Source organism: Trematomus bernacchii, unplaced genomic scaffold (genome assembly GCF_902827165.1).
Source record: "Trematomus bernacchii unplaced genomic scaffold, fTreBer1.1, whole genome shotgun sequence".
NCBI classification, from domain to species: domain Eukaryota; kingdom Metazoa; phylum Chordata; class Actinopteri; order Perciformes; family Nototheniidae; genus Trematomus; species Trematomus bernacchii.
The window spans coordinates 1,291,780-1,308,372 of NW_022987580.1; the positions used below are offsets into that span (position 1 = coordinate 1,291,780).

Here is a 16,593-nt window from a genome sequence, read left to right on the forward strand (position 1 = left end):
CAACAAGCAAACAAGTTACATAAACACAAATGAGACTGGAAATACCAGAATAATGTTGTCAAAAATAAAGAATAACCTAAAAAATGAATCGGCCGAATTAAAGAGGTGCACATAACACTTACATTGACATCATTTGTTTGTTAAATAAAGGTTATTTCGATCCAGATTAACCTGAGAGAACCGAAAAATCATACGTTTGTAAAGGAAGTTTGGTTAAAAATCGAGCATTGAGTGCATTTGTGTTTTATTTTAGCCAGTAGCACATTATAATTAATGCTATAAATGTATTTAAAGATAATAAAAACACATATTAAGGAACATTAACCTGCGTTTCTATAACAATCTGTGGGCGTTTCGGCCTCTGCTCCAGCTGTTTCTGTAGCACCATGATCAGATCCACCAGTGGGCCAATCAGAAACCATAACAAGCCTGCCGTGATGAGGAACTGCGCGCTGATTGGACGCCACTTATATGACGTAAAGGTAAACTCCGCTGTGATTGGTCGCCTGCTCGCTTTTACCTTAGTGCATATCCTCTTCACTGTTGTACCGGAATACGAGCAACAAACACAAGGTACAGTGCGAATTTAACTTTATATACATTAAAATAAAGACAGTGCACTTTATTAATAACCTTTTAATACCACGTGGTGTTCGTTAATGCTTATAAAATACATATATTTACCTTTACGTAACGGTGAGTCAGGAATAACGTTACATAAAATATGATATCAGTCACAGATGTAATGTAGCTGCTCCTGCAGATAATCAATGTGTATTTGGGTGTATTTTATATGGTTTGTGTCTTTAAAATGTGTTGTATATATTGTATTAATCGCTTGCATTGTGTGATACAATTGTGAAGTGTTGGAAAATGGTCACTTTCCAGGGATCAGATGCCAAATCCAGAAGTCAAGTCCATCTGCACAATAAATCAGAACCAGCATACACAATAAATACAGTACACACATCATTTTATATTAGTTGTATCAATGCTTGTGTTAGAGAAACATTCACAGTTTTAAAGGAAGGTGTCAACGTGTTTGGATCAAGACAAAATGCTATATTTAACTTCACAAGAAGTGTGTGCATAGGAAACAATGACATGTCTTGTTTTTTTTAATACATTTAATAATAATACAAGATTTATTGTATTGTTATTTTTATAATGATTATTATCGTCTTGATATGATTTGCTAATAAAATATATTCCATATCCAGAGAAATCCTTAACAAGAGGGTTTGCAATTGTTAATACATGTAACAGTATAATTGCACTGAAGAAGACAGAGTGGAAAGTTTTGCAAAGCAGTTGGCCTTTTTATTTGGCTATGACTTTTAGATCTCAAATCTATGTAGAAATCTAGCATTTCTCTCTTTTAATACATGTTAAGACATGTATTCTTTAAAATACATTTTAGAAAGTCTCAATTCAGGTCCACTTATCTTATTTGTGTCAACAGCAGATGGAGTTTGTTCAGTTTAATACATATAAAGACATATTTTATAAGCTATAAGCTGTAATAAAACCTAGTCTTTTACTGACATGTAGATAAAGGTTTGTTTTATAACAAAGATTATTCTGATTATTAAAGTTAGCTCATTATGTCTTTCAACTGGTAACAAAATACAGTTGATCTGCTATCTTTAAAACCTAAAAACATCTGATAATTGGTGTAAAAATATTGAATGGACTGAACCCAGGTATCATTTCTCATCAACAAATTCAATTCAAACTAACAGCAGTGCTTTCTGGGAAATGTAGTGTCCTCAACATCTTTTAAAGTGTGTGCTCTCTTTCTCTCGTTACAGATCTCACCATGGATCTTGTGCTGAATGTTGCGGATCATTACGTCCTCACCCCCTACGTGTTCCCAGCCTCCTGGCCTGAGGAGGGCGCTCTGAGGCAGATCCTCAGCCTGCTGGTGCTCACCAACCTGGGGGCCGCCGTCCTCTACCTGGGCCTCGGGGCCATCAGCTACTTCTTCATCTTCGACCACAATCTCATGAAACACCCACAGTTCCTCGAGGTAAAGAGCCCGTACAATAAAACGCCTCCATTGGACTCCTTTGTTTACTTCCAGAACATAGTGACATCACTGGGGAACACCCGCGCTGCTATTGGCTAGCGCTCCAACACATTGTACCTGATAGGCTAAGGGGCGGGACATCTCTAAGCGGTTGACCAATCACAACAGAGCCGGTCAGCTAAACTAGATCAGCGTATTTGATTAATTTAATTTACCTACATTATTCTGGACTATGTGTTGGGTTGAATGTTCTTCTTGTACGTAGCTTTGGATAAAAGTCTCAGCTAAATGTAAGAAGAACGAAATGCATTAAATAGTTTTGCGAATATAAAATGGATCCCTAGAGAAGGAAGTTGAAACTCGGCCCACTGGCACTCATCTGCACACCTGGCAAAAGCTGAAAAGCAGGCCATAAAAGCACGTTGTTTGAAGAATACTCAGACCTTAAGTGAGATCAGTTCATATTGAAATATAACGAGTTGTTGTGACGCAGTAAGGTCAAGGTACACATTGATTTGGAAGAGAAAAGTTAAGGCTTGCATTATTCTGGATTTGTCTTCATTGTCAAGTGCCAATAAATCCATAATAACATAGATAGAGGAGTGACTTCTGCCTCTGTTATTTATTGAGTTAACAAATTATTATTTTATTTTCAATCCCCCTCAGAATCAGGTTCGGAGAGAGATCAAATACGCGATGACCTCACTTCCTGTGATCAGCATCCCCACTGTGGCTCTGTTTTTCTATGAAGTCCGAGGGTACAGCAAACTGTACGACAACGTCCACGACTCTCCGCTGGGTGAGTGGGAGAAAAAGATTTGACCATCTTCCAGTACATTTAAACACCCTGAATGTAACCTGTTTTCAGTGGTGTGTGATATGGTGTGTGTGTGACATGGTGTGTGATATGGTGTGTGTGACATGGTGTGTGATATGGTGTGTGATATGGTGTGTGTGACATGGTGTGTGATATGGTATGTGTGACATGGTCTGTGACATGGTGTGTGATATGGTGTGGTGTGTGACATGGTGTGTGATATGGTGTGTGTGTGACATGGTGTGTGATATGGTGTGTGATATGGTGTGTGTGTGACATGGTGTGTGATATGGTGTGTGTGTGACATGGTGTGTGATATGGTGTGTGTGTGACATGGTGTGTGATATGGTGTGTGTGTGACATGGTGTGTGATATGGTATGTGTGTGATATGGTGTGTGTGTGATATGGTGTGTGTGTGACATGGTGTGTGATATGGTGTGTGTGTGACATGGTGTGTGATATGGTGTGTGTGTGACATGGTATGTGTGTGATATGGTGTGTGATATGGTGTGTGTGTGTGATATGGTGTGTGATATGGTGTGTGATATGGTATGTGTGTGACATGGTGTGTGATATGGTGTGTGATATGGTGTGTGATATGGTGTGTGATATGACATGGTGTGTGATATGGTGTGTGATATGGTGTGTGATATGGTGTGTGTGTGATATGGTGTGTGATATGGTGTGTGATATGGTGTGTGTGTGACATGGTATGTGTGTGATATGGTGTGTGATATGGTGTGTGTGTGTGATATGGTGTGTGATATGGTGTGTGATATGGTATGTGTGTGACATGGTGTGTGTGATATGGTGTGTGATATGGTGTGTGTGTGATATGGTGTGTGATATGGTGTGTGATATGACATGGTGTGTGATATGGTGTGTGATATGGTGTGTGTGTGACATGGTGTGTGATATGGTGTGTGATATGGTGTGTGTGTGATATGGTGTGTGATATGGTGTGTGATATGACATAGTGTGTGATATGGTGTGTGATATGGTGTGTGTGATATGGTGTGTGATATGGTGTGTGATATGACATGGTGTGTGATATGGTGTGTGATATGACATGGTGTGTGATATGGTGTGTGTGTGTGACATGGTATGTGTGTGATATGGTGTGTGATATGGTGTGTGTGTGATATGGTATGTGTGTGATATGGTGTGTGATATGGTGTGTGTGTGACATGGTATGTGTGTGATATGGTGTGTGATATGGTGTGTGTGTGATATGGTGTGTGTGTGACATGGTATGTGTGTGATATGGTGTGTGTGACATGGTGTGTGACATGGTGTGTGATATGGTGTGTGATATGGTGTGTGTGACATGGTGTGTGACATGGTGTGTGACATGGTGTGTGACATGGTGTGTGTGTGACATGGTGTGTGATATGGTGTGTGATATGGTGTGTGATATGGTGTGTGTGACATGGTGTGTGATATGGTGTGTGATATGGTGTGTGTGACATGGTGTGTGTGTGACATGGTGTGTGACATGGTGTGTGTGTGACATGGTGTGTGACATGGTGTGTGATATGGTGTGTGTGACATGGTGTGTGACATGGTGTGTGTGTGACATGGTGTGTGATATGGTGTGTGATATGGTGTGTGTGACATGGTGTGTGTGTGACATGGTGTGTGATATGGTGTGTGTGTGACATGGTGTGTGACATGTTTGCTCTCAGGCTGGCCCGGGCTCTTCCTCAGTATGATCTCCTTCCTCCTCTTCACTGATATGTGCATTTACTGGATTCACCGCTTCCTGCACCACCGGCTCATTTACAAGGTGAGGACAGGTGTAGTTTCTGTTTGGCTCATCTCTCCTGCAGGCTACACAATGCATTTAACATCAACACCTAACTCATTCGACACAATATGACCAACTGAGCTGTGTGAAGTGTCTTCACCTTCATTTGGTTTTGCAGCACACACAGTTCATCTGTTTACAGTTCACATATTTATCTATCATTAGCAATATTTTATTCCACTGCACACTATTTTTGCATTTCACTGGCACCATTGAGTCACGTTTAGGGATGCAGCGGCCAGTTAGATAAGCTGACATGCACCGATGAAAGTTGCCAGTGTTTGTGTTTTGCTTGGTGACGGGGAGAGGTTGCTTTTTGAACATGAAAGCATGGAGACATGTCCCAGTAGAGACACTACATACTGATATACACCTGAACATCAGCAGGAGAGGACTCTTTAAAGTAGAGACACTACATACTGATATACACCTGAACATCAGCAGGAGAGGACTCTTTAAAGTAGAGACACTACATACTGATATACACCTGAACATCAGCAGGAGAGGACTCTTTAAAGTAGAGACACTACATACTGATATACACTGAACATCAGCAGGAGAGGACTCTTTAAAGTAGAGACACTACATACTGATATACACCTGAACATCAGCAGGAGAGGACTCTTTAAAGTAGAGACACTACATACTGATATACACCTGAACATCAGCAGGAGAGGACTCTTTAAAGTAGAGACACTACATACTGATATACACCTGAACATCAGCAGGAGAGGACTCTTTAAAGTAGAGACACTACATACTGATATACACCTGAACATCAGCAGGAGAGGACTCTTTAAAGTAGAGACACTACATACTGATATACACCTGAACATCAGCAGGAGAGGACTCTTTAAAGTAGAGACACTACATACTGATATACACCTGAACATCAGCAGGAGAGGACTCTTTAAAGTAGAGACACTACATACTGATATACACCTGAACATCAGCAGGAGAGCACTCTTTAAAGTAGAGACACTACATACTGATATACACCTGAACATCAGCAGGAGAGCACTCTTTAAAGTAGAGACACTACATACTGATATACACCTGAACATCAGCAGGAGAGGACTCTTTAAAGTAGAGACACTACATACTGATATACACCTGAACATCAGCAGGAGAGGACTCTTTAAAGTAGAGACACTACATACTGATATACACCTGAACATCAGCAGGAGAGGACTCTTTAAAGTAGAGACACTACATACTGATATACACCTGAACATCAGCAGGAGAGCACTCTTTAAAGTAGAGACACTACATACTGATATACACCTGAACATCAGCAGGAGAGGACTCTTTAAAGTAGAGACACTACATACTGATATACACCTGAACATCAGCAGGAGAGGACTCTTTAAAGTAGAGACACTACATACTGATATACACCTGAACATCAGCAGGAGAGGACTCTTTAAAGTAGAGACACTACATACTGATATACACCTGAACATCAGCAGGAGAGGACTCTTTAAAGTAGAGACACTACATACTGATATACACCTGAACATCAGCAGGAGAGGACTCTTTAAAGTAGAGACACTACAAACTGATACACACCTGAACATCAGCAGGAGAGGACTCTTTAAAGTAGAGACACTACATACTGATATACACCTGAACATCAGCAGGAGAGGACTCTTTAAAGTAGAGACACTACATACTGATATACACCTGAACATCAGCAGGAGAGGACTCTTTAAAGTAGAGACACTACATACTGATATACACCTGAACATCAGCAGGAGAGGACTCTTTAAAGTAGAGACACTACATACTGATATGAACCTCAACATGATCTGAATATGTCTTTATTATTACTGTAAATTACCAACAACTTCACTGAACCTTGACTCTTCTGAATCTCTTCTCGCAGCTGTTCCACAAGCCTCACCACGTCTGGAAGATCCCGTCTCCGTTCGCCAGCCACGCTTTCCACCCGGTGGACGGCTTCATGCAGGGCCTCCCGTACCACATCTACCCGTTTATGTTCCCGCTTCACAAGGTCCTCTACCTCGGCCTCTACGTCTTCGTCAACATCTGGACCATCTCCATCCACGACGGGGACTACCGGATCCCCCTCGCTATCACCCCCGCCATCAACGGGTCGGCGCACCACACAGACCACCACCTGTTCTTCGACTACAACTACGGGCAGTACTTCACGCTGTGGGACCGTCTGGGGGGTTCGTACCGGCACCCGTCCGCCCTGCTGGGGAAGGGGCCGCACGATCTGATCCGGAAACTGCAGGCCGAGGGGAAGTTAGGAGAGGACAGAGGGAAGGGGAGAGGGAGTAAAGAGGAGTGATTTTAAAGACAAGTGGTGATTAAAAATGTTTATTTTTGTAAAGACAATGGGCTGAACTTAGATACTCCTCAACAAAATACCATATGACACGATAAGGTATGGTACTGAATGGTACGCTACGATACACTACATTACAATATGATACGGTACAATACGGTATGATAATACTTTATTGTCGGACCAAGTCTGAATTGTTCTTGCATCCCTGCAGCTCCATTGGCAACATCAACAAGGACGAATATTAAGAGAATAAACACGGATAAAGACTTTTAACAAAACAGTCACTAAAGACGACATGTTCAAGACCCTTTATCTGGGATTCAACTCAGTATTTTAGGTTTAATTGGTTTCGCAAAAGATTGCTTCGGTCTAAAAATAACCCAAATTAAAAAATACCTGTGAGTTTTAAATTGGCCGACGTTTATACACGTGTGTAAAACTGGTCCAAACTGGTAATTTCTTTGTGTAATAAGACAAGAAACAACATAACAATACAACCACTGAATACACTATGTTTAAGACCCTTTAACGGACATTTCCTCTGGGATTTAACTCTGTATTTAATTGTAGGAGTTACTTCAGTCTAGACATCGCTAACATAGGGTTTCTCAATGGGTTGACGTCGATCTTTGGGCAGATTTTCATTTTGTCGAGTGGTTTTAAACTCTCCTGTTTGCTCTCCTGAATCCAAAATGGTGGAACAACTCCCCGTTGATATAAAGGACAGCAGAACGTCTACATTTCTTCCAACTTAGACTGAAAATCCACCTGTTTCAATGCTCAAACATGTGTTTCGTTCTTGTGATTTGGATAGAAGCGTCAGCTAAATGTAATGTAATGTAAACGCATTTATACCTGCCAAATATGCTGTTGTGAGATTTTAAATACTTATATAATAATTAAATAATTAAATTAAAATAAAAAGTCAAAGTACTGTAAGTCCCTTTGGATGTATTAGCATGTAGCATGTTAGCATGATTTAATTAGAAGCAGGCTTTGGGATCAATATATTCTTTGACGCGCCAAACAAAGCCAACAAGCAAGAAGCAGACGGACATCATCTGTAATAAATAATGGTTTTGTGCTAGAGACATGAGGAGCTGTGTCAGTGATTAAGAGTTTCATGATTTAACACTTAGTTTGGGGTTTTTAATTCATATTGAATCTTAGAATGTAGAGAATGAACACCTTTCTTTAAGGTATTTTTCTAAATTGTAGAAGATGAAATCCTCAGATTCCTGTTCATGTCATGTCTTCTCTCTCTCTGTCTGTTGAGGCGATAACATCATTACTGTGAGAATAAAACACCTTTCCTCCTGTTGCTGTTTTATGTGCTTTGACTGACTAAGTGCAATTACCTTTTTGGATATAAATAATAATGATGAATACTTTGTCCACGGTTTCCGTTTTTAAATGTGTTTTCATTGAGAGTGAGGGTTCATTCCTGTCCATTAAAGGAGTCATTTCACATGTTTTTAATCCCTTTAGTGACTTCCCAGATGTGGATGAATGATGTGAAATATAATCAAGTGTTAAATCAGACTTTAGTTCCACCTGGAGTAAATCCACAAGCTACCCTGCAGTATACAAAGACATTCAAACTAGCTGCACCTTTACCAGCTTTGAGAACACTTTCATGATCAATCATTATAAAACATATCATATATATTATTCTGAAATGGACCAATCTGCACAATGAATACTTTTACTGTACTTTCACTATATTTTGATGAGAATACTTTTCTACTTTTACTTGAGGAACATTTTGAATGCAGGACTTTTACTGAAACAGAGTATTCCTACACTCTGGTACTTCTACTTTTACTCAAGTACAAGATCTGAGTACTTCTACTTCTACTCAAGTACAAGATCTGAGTACTTCTACTTTTACTCAAGTACAAGATCTGAGTACTTCTACTTTTACTCAAGTACAAGACCTGAGTACTTCTACTTTTACTCAAGTACAAGATCTGGTACTTCTACTTTTACTCAAGTACAAGATCTGAGTACTTCTACTTTTACTCAAGTACAAGATCTGGTACTTCTACTTTTACTCAAGTACAAGATCTGAGTACTTCTACTTTGACTCAAGTACAAGATCTGAGTATCCACTTTTTCACAAAGTCTTCTTCAGCTGATGTGAGGTTGCCTTTCTGACCCTTAACTCACACTGTGAACAAGAACAGGCAACAATGGCAGAGTGTGTGTGTGAACAGATGCACTGTCCGATGCAACCAGGCAATGATTTAGAAACTGTCCCTTTTTAAATGTTTAATACATCAAAGTATTCACAAGCACAGAATACAAGTTTTCAAACTGTTCAGTGTAAAATTCAGGCAGCAAATTAAAGAATTACAAACATAATTTCATGGCGTTTTCAAATGCTCATCGGTACATCCAATGTTCTTTACTCTCAGGAATTAAGTGTTTCTATAAAGCATATTTTCAGCTTCTCAAGCGTTTAATGCTAACGTGTACATAAAGACAGAACAACCAGAAGAGCAGCGTTACAGCAGAAATGATTTGAAACATCTGATATAAAAGCAGAGACAGGTGCATGCAGTGTTTCCTTGTTAGTGAGGGGGTTATTTCAGCAGAAGAAGAAGGGCATGTAGAGGAAGGACCTCATGGCCGTCCCTGCTGCCATCCCAGCCAGTAAACCCAGAGCCATGCGCTCCATCACCCCGTCGAACGGGTCCCTCTGAACCAGAACCTGGTGCGTCCCTGAAGGAAACACATTTCATGTTTATGTGTTCCATGAAATCAACTCTGAATTTCTCCCACGATAAAAAAAATACGTTTTCCAATTCAGATTTTTGTATGACTTCATCTTGTCTTACACCATACACTCTTACTATTTCAGGTGATATAACCTTTACCTGGTGTGCATTATGACCCACAACTTAAAGACAGGCATGTGTTGGACTAAACTGCTTTTGGGCACATTTGCATATGATCAAGGTCTACCTGTTTCCTGCTAAATATGAACCAATATAAAACAACTAGACTATATTACACATTCATTGATCACGAATTGTTCCATGCATTGCTAATGTAACCAATAAATAATCAGTTTCCATTATAAATAGCCCGAAATAAACCGGCTTTTCTCCAGTCACTATTATCACTATTTATTTTTTCTCTGAAATAATGTCCTGAAAGGCGTCTCTTCATTTATTTATTTATTTCAGCATACCTGGTCCTGCTCCAGGTGTGATGTAGACCGTGTGGTAGCTGTTGATGGGGATAGCTTCGTAGGAGTCTTCGTATGGGTCGTATTGAAACACCTGTAGAGAGAGAACGGTTTTAAATAACAGCTCTGACATTAAGCAGATCATGACCTTTTTCTTATTTGAATAAAACTCACTGGGTTTCTCCTGGTGTCGAGCAGAGTCAGTTTCCACGCTCTGAAAGAAACACAATAAGCTGTGAAGATGTAAAGTGAAGCAGAGCAGAAGACATCATAATAATAATAATAATACATGGGATTTTTATAGCGCGTTTCCTAATGCTCAAAGACGCTTTACATAAAATCCGAACAGGACAAAGAAAACCAAATGCATAGACTGTAGTCCTAATTGTTGATCAGAGTTTGAAAGCTAGTTTGAAAGCTAATAATGACATGAGAGAAGTGAAGAAACCTACATGGATTCATCCTCACTGTTAGCACACAGGTTGACTGTGGAGCCGTTAGAGAGCTGAACCACGATCAGGTTCTCCCTGGGATTACTCTCTGGAGGAGACGCTCCTGGAGAGAGACAACACTTTATAAAAAGGAGCAGTTCACTATAAAATATGCATGTTGTCATCTGTGTTAAATCACTCAAAACATCAGAGAAAGAGCGAGGTCTCTTTATACTTAAGTGTAGGTCATTTTGAGAGTTGCTTAATAAAAAGTGAAACCTTGTAGGACCTTTTCATCCATATATAGTTCTGTCTCAATGATTAAAGGGTTAGAGTAAAGCTTTATATCTGTACCTGGAATGATAACGAAGGACTGGACTGATTCAATATTAGTACGGTTTAAGAATGAACACCCTCTGTCTTGGTTAGCTGGCCGGCTCTGTTGTGATTGGTTAACCGCCTAGAGATGTCCCGCCCCTTAGCCCTAATAAATCAATAAAGTCTATCTATCTATCTATCTATCTATCTATCTATCTATCTATCTATCTATCTATCTATCTATCTATCTATCTACGAACAAGGTGTTGAAGCCCTAGCCAATAGGAGAGCGAGTGTTCCATAGTGATGTCATTATGTTAAGGAAGTAAACAAAGGTTAGTGTTGGAGAGAACATGCCTCTGGAGGGAACACAGGGACTTTATCCTTTGCAGACCATTTACATGCACTAAAACCTATAAAAACACACTACAGGAGAGGGAAGACACCATAAAGCAGAATAGGGCCCCTTTAAGTTTTTCGTTGTTATTCTTGCTTGAAGACGGATAGTGACGTTCTGTCTTGTTCTGAAGAATCTGTTCCTATAAATGAATCTCAGACTGCCTCGCTGCTAACAGCTCCTGCAGAGCAATCATCAAACAAAAGCTGTGTCCCAGTTCCATACTAAATACTAATTGTATGCATTATATACATGACATACTTATCTTTTAGTAAACACTGTTTGTGCAATTATTATGAGAACTTTTGTATACTTGCAGAAAATGGGATGTCAATCAAACTGTGGTTTCAGAAGTGAGTGCAATTAAGATAAGTCCCAGATGTGTTGTTTGGAAAGGTTTTCTAGAGCTCCATTTTCTGTGTACATTGCATTGTGAGAGAAAAGTGTGAATAAATGGCGCATTTACAAATGGTCATCACACCAAACATTAGCCACCTTTAGCTTAGCGGTGGTGACGTGAAGTCATGTGACCGTGCTGTAGTTCCTTTATAGCCCAACATTAGCCTCCTTTAGCTTAGCGGTGGTGACGTGAAGTCATGTGACCGTGCTGTAGTTCCTTTATAGCCCAACATTAGCCACCTTTAGCTTAGCGGTGGTGACGTGAAGTCATGTGACCGTGCTGTAGTTCCTTTATAGCCCAACATTAGCCACCTTTAGCTTAGCGGTGGTGACGTGAAGTCATGTGACCGTGCTGTAGTTCCTTTATAGCCCAACATTAGCCACCTTTAGCTTAGCGGTGGTGACGTGAAGTCATGTGACCATGCTGTAGTTCCTTTATAGCCCAACATTAGCCACCTTTAGCTTAGCGGTGGTGACGTGAAGTCATGTGACCGTGCTGTAGTTCCTTTATAGCCCAACATTAGCCACCTTTAGCTTAGCGGTGGTGACGTGAAGTCATGTGACCGTGCTGTAGTTCCTTTATAGCCCAACATTAGCCACCTTTAGCTTAGCGGTGGTGACGTGAAGTCATGTGACCGTGCTGTACTTCCTTTATAGCCTAACATTAGCCACCTTTAGCTTAGCGGTGGTGACGTGAAGTCATGTGACCGTGCTGTAGTTCCTTTATAGCCCAACATTAGCTTTTTACTTCAGAAATCATAAAGTGGTGTTAATATGTGGAGATTATCCTGCTGAACAAAACGTCTAAGTATCATAAACATTGATTATTTTCTGCAGTAATCCGAAATCCAAAGGAAATATCCCATTGCCGTGTTGTGGAGGGAACCAGAAAGATACTATCTATCTACTAGAGTCTACAAAGATACGTCATCACTGCACCACTGGGTATGGGTTAGCATGTCTTACCTCCACACTCCAGGCCTGACCTCACGTCCACACACCTTGTCTTGAGGCTGACTCGGTGCTCCAGGTCTCTCCTGCTCTCGTTCTTATAGAAGCAAAGACTCCCATCGATCCAAAGGTCGCACCAGTTCAACTTCCAGCGTTTCAGGACAGAAGCTGGAGGAGAGACACAGTGGAGCGTCAGGGAGCACCATTTACAAAAGAATAGCAATATACACGATTCACGATATCCGAGGGAAAGAAAAAGAGGGGGAGCTGGGGTCAGATAGCTCTAGTTATTGTTTCTTTCTTCTTAAACAGCGTTAAACCTTAACTTCAGTTCAGGCTTTCATTGGGAACGAGTCAAAAAGAAGAGCCAAAAAAGCATCTTGATTTATTGGGAATGTTGTTGTTACACCCAGGATGTTGTTGTCAAACATAATGGACAAACGCTCTGATGTTCAGCTTCCTGAAGAAACATTTTCAACTATAAGAAAAAACTAATAATCCATAAATGTGAGAAATTGGAATTGTGCTTTTTATCATAACAATCAATTCTTACTTCCCCTCAATGACATATACCAATAAGCATCCTGGATGTATCATGTATTCCCCGGGCGCCATACATAATAATAATAATAATAATAATAATAATAATAATAATAATAATAATTGTGCATTTTATCTATCGAGCGCTTTTCTTGAAACTCAAAGACACTTTAAAGAGTAAACATTTATAAAAACAACACACTTAAAACACAACATTAATTACATATTAAAGCAGTTCTGAAGAGGTGAGAACATAACGGCCGCCCAGCGCTCCTAACACTATGGGTCAAATGCAGAATGTAAATGTCCCCTCTGTCGGACTATTAGGGGTATATATATATTAAACAAATAATAAATAAATACTCACTCTGTCTCCAAAGCCAGCCTGACCTCAGCAGAGCCATGTGATGTCCCAGTTTAAATAATGGTAATCCAGTTAAAGAAACAAATCGGAGTTTTAGACTCTCAAATATGCAACAGCTTGTTTGAAATGCATCTGTCTGTGTTTGTATTCACTTCTCAGACGGTGAGTCGCTGCGTTAATCTGGACTAATTCTGACTCACTGGATCATTCTGGATTAACCCTTCGGCCGCTCCTCCTGACTGTTTCTGGAATATCTTCTCCTGCTGACTCACTGTTTTTACGTCTTCTTTACATTACTAAATGCTTGCTCTTAAACTGAACTCACATAGGACTTGTCACATTAGTCGTTGTCCGCATACGAGCTTTTACAAGTTAATCCCTGCAGGTAACAACATGAGGATTAACCTATTTGTGTGGTTATGTCTGCAGGTTGATTCACTGCTGGTGACGCTGCTGTTTCCTTTTATAGCTTCGAGCAGGGTCAAACTCTAATGCACAGTGGGACAAAATAAAACAAATGGGTACTAGTCGAGGGCCGGACTGGTTCAATGTTTATTGCAACATTTACTGAAATGAATTTATTGCACATATTAAACCTGGAACTAACAAAGCTTAGATTATTGCCTATTAAAACAACATTAAACTTTAAATAATCAGTAGCATTAATTTCTTATGGCTCTATCTGCAGAGTCATTTCTTATGATTACATTTTCCCACAGGCCAACAACAGCTTAAACAAAACTATTTCCCTCAAAGAGAAAACCAAACATGCCCTGTTGTCGAGAGAAAGTGCAGAAGGAAACATGTGAACTCAGTGTGCTGCTCTGTGATGCTAGTTCAGATACTTGGCATCTCATCTTGGGTGCAAGGTCATCAATGTTTGGGGTCAGGCTCTGAGCTGAGGAGACCCTCAGGATGGAGTGAAGGTGTGCGTGCAATATACCGGAGGGCCAGATCTAATAGTAATTAGAAGTTATCCTGCGGGCCGAAATTAAATCCACCACGGGCCTGATTTGGCCCCCGGGCCTTGAGTTTGACACATGTGGCTTAGAGGAAACACTGCTTTCCTATTGGTCACCTGATTATGAATTTATAGTATTTTCTTATCTCAAAAGCAGTGTCACATTTTCCGCAGTGAAGTAATCTATAGTTTTTGTTTTTTCAAATGTCGCTTTTTTTGTATGTTGAATGTACTTGACGCTAAGGGTTAGGGTTAGACAAACAATGTTTATCATAAAACGATCAAAGCAGGGTTTTGAGCATCAACTGAATTCATCTTTCTATTAAATACCTGGTTTATCATTTATAAAATGTGGCACAAAATCCTCCAGAATAAAAATAAAAGAGGAAAAATGTCAAATTGTTCGATTCAATTTTGTTATTCAAACTGTATTTATTTAAAATAAACCATAAATAAACCTTTTATATCACTGTAACTCACCCATAGGTAGAGTGTGTAGGCCTAACCCAGAGGCCTAAACATTGGTTGTACATTTGGGATTTGACACCGAAGAGTAACATCTTTTGTCTTTGGCTATAAGTCATTTTCAATATTTACATTATGTCTTTGTCTAAATCACTTCTAAAATGCCTTATACTTGCTAATTCACTAATGCGCCGTGTGCTTACAGTTTCCCACGAGTGCCAATCTGGGGTTTTATGATGCCTTTAATAAAACGCTAACAATCTTACCACCGGGCAATAGAGCCTTTTTGCCTCGACCGATAACGAGATCACTTCAAATATCAAACCTTTCACCAGTCCGGACAATCCTGCAAAATAAGGTCGACTTTGGCAGCAGGTTAAGGCCCTCAAAAATGTGATTCATGCGCCAATAATAATAATAATAATAACTTTTTCTGATTTCAATTGTTCCTATGCTCTCACTTTGGGTTTCTGGGTAAAAGGTTGCATTATTGAAGCCATGGTGCTCCAGGGTGGGTCGCTGCTTTTGGACTTTGGACTCGTGATACTAATACTTTAAGTTAACTTAGCTGATTTTACTCTTTATTACTTAACTAAAGTATAATTGCAAAGGCAGGACTTTTTATATTTGGCAAAGTATTTTAAAATGTTGCAATTTCCAAAACAATTGATGGTATTCCCTTTTTTGTTTACCCTTTAAAGAAGAGTACGCACCAACTCTGCCATCTGCTGGCAGCACATGTATAGTACTTATACTATACATTTCAGGTAGTACTGTATTTCTATAGTATGATGTCTTACAGTTGCACTTACTTTCCTAATTGAGTTCCTTTGACTTGTAGATAAAGATTTTGCATATTCTATGAGCAGTTTTAACCAAATTCAGCAACAACATTTAAATACAAATAAATAACATTACAAAGTGAAAGCAAGCAAAAAAATACAACAATTTGTCTGATAAATACTTAATTTCATACTTTTATACTAACTGATATACTTCTATTTCTGCACTAACTAAAAGCAATTGCAATAAAATACAAATATTTGATAAACGTTGTACATTCAATTTAGTCCAAGATTCACTCGAGCGATTAGAGCGAAGCGAATATTCGCATCGCGTCCGGTGTGAACACGGATAGGAGTCGAGGAGGGGAATCGAGGAGTCGAGGAGGAGTCGAGGAGTCGAGGAGGGGAATTAGAGAAATGAGAAAGGCCCATAGTGTTAGAATTGGATCATAAATTGAGTTGAGTTTTGAGCATCAAATGAATTAATCTGTGCATTAAATACCCGGTTTATCATTTATAAAATGTGGCATATCTGTACAAAATCCCCCAGAATAAAAAAAAAGAGGAAAAATGTCTTATTTTTCGATGCAATTTACTTGAAAAGGCTAGAAAATGCACATATTTATAAACGTTTGGTTGATTAGTTTTGGATGTCATGTTTTTATATAATGTAAATAATGGATATCCTTCTATTTCTGCACAAAATTCAAATGTAAACAAGCCTTATTTGGGTATTTATTATATATTTATATAGACAATATAAGTATTTATAGTATAACATTGTCAATATGATTTGGATTCAAACATTAAACCTCAGA

The 16,593-nt window shown here is 39.4% G+C and overlaps 2 protein-coding genes across 3 annotated transcripts; one reads left to right on the plus strand and one right to left on the minus strand.

Annotated features, from left to right (window-relative positions):
- The first annotated feature begins 515 nt into the window (after positions 1-515).
- Positions 516-8,359, plus strand: LOC117479898 (lathosterol oxidase-like). Its single transcript, XM_034127013.1, has 5 exons — positions 516-573; positions 1,812-2,029; positions 2,696-2,828; positions 4,533-4,633; positions 6,540-8,359. Exons 2-5 carry the CDS (start codon positions 1,820-1,822, stop codon positions 6,969-6,971), a joined length of 876 nt encoding a protein of 291 aa, XP_033982904.1. The 5' UTR covers positions 516-573; positions 1,812-1,819; the 3' UTR covers positions 6,972-8,359.
- A 727-nt stretch (positions 8,360-9,086) lies between these two features.
- plekhb1 (pleckstrin homology domain containing B1) lies at positions 9,087-13,832 on the minus strand. 2 transcript variants are annotated; one of them, XM_034127012.1, is made up of 6 exons: positions 13,568-13,832; positions 12,676-12,828; positions 10,617-10,719; positions 10,339-10,378; positions 10,168-10,258; positions 9,087-9,695 (listed from the first exon to the last, which is right to left on the minus strand). In XM_034127012.1, the coding sequence occupies exons 1-6, from the start codon at positions 13,602-13,604 to the stop codon at positions 9,562-9,564; spliced, it is 558 nt and encodes a 185-aa protein (XP_033982903.1). In that variant the 5' UTR covers positions 13,605-13,832; the 3' UTR covers positions 9,087-9,561. The 2 variants fall into 2 exon arrangements, with proteins under 2 accessions (XP_033982903.1, XP_033982902.1); XM_034127011.1 differs by having other exon boundaries at positions 10,339-10,397.
- Between the last annotated feature and the right edge of the window lie 2,761 nt (positions 13,833-16,593).

Coding starts and splice junctions, on each gene's coding strand:
- LOC117479898 (XM_034127013.1), top strand. CDS start 1,820: ATGGATCTTGTGCTGAATGTTGCGGATCATTACGTCCTCACCCCCTAC. Junction 2,030..2,695: donor AACACCCACAGTTCCTCGAG/GTAAAGAGCCCG, acceptor AATCCCCCTCAG/AATCAGGTTCGGAGAGAGAT. Junction 4,634..6,539: donor ACCACCGGCTCATTTACAAG/GTGAGGACAGGT, acceptor CTCTTCTCGCAG/CTGTTCCACAAGCCTCACCA.
- plekhb1 (XM_034127011.1), bottom strand. CDS start 13,604: ATGGCTCTGCTGAGGTCAGGCTGGCTTTGGAGACAGA. Junction 10,259..10,338: donor TCGACACCAGGAGAAACCCA/GTGAGTTTTATT, acceptor CTCTCTCTACAG/GTGTTTCAATACGACCCATA. Junction 9,696..10,167: donor CACACCTGGAGCAGGACCAG/GTATGCTGAAAT, acceptor TGTTTCCTTCAG/GGACGCACCAGGTTCTGGTT.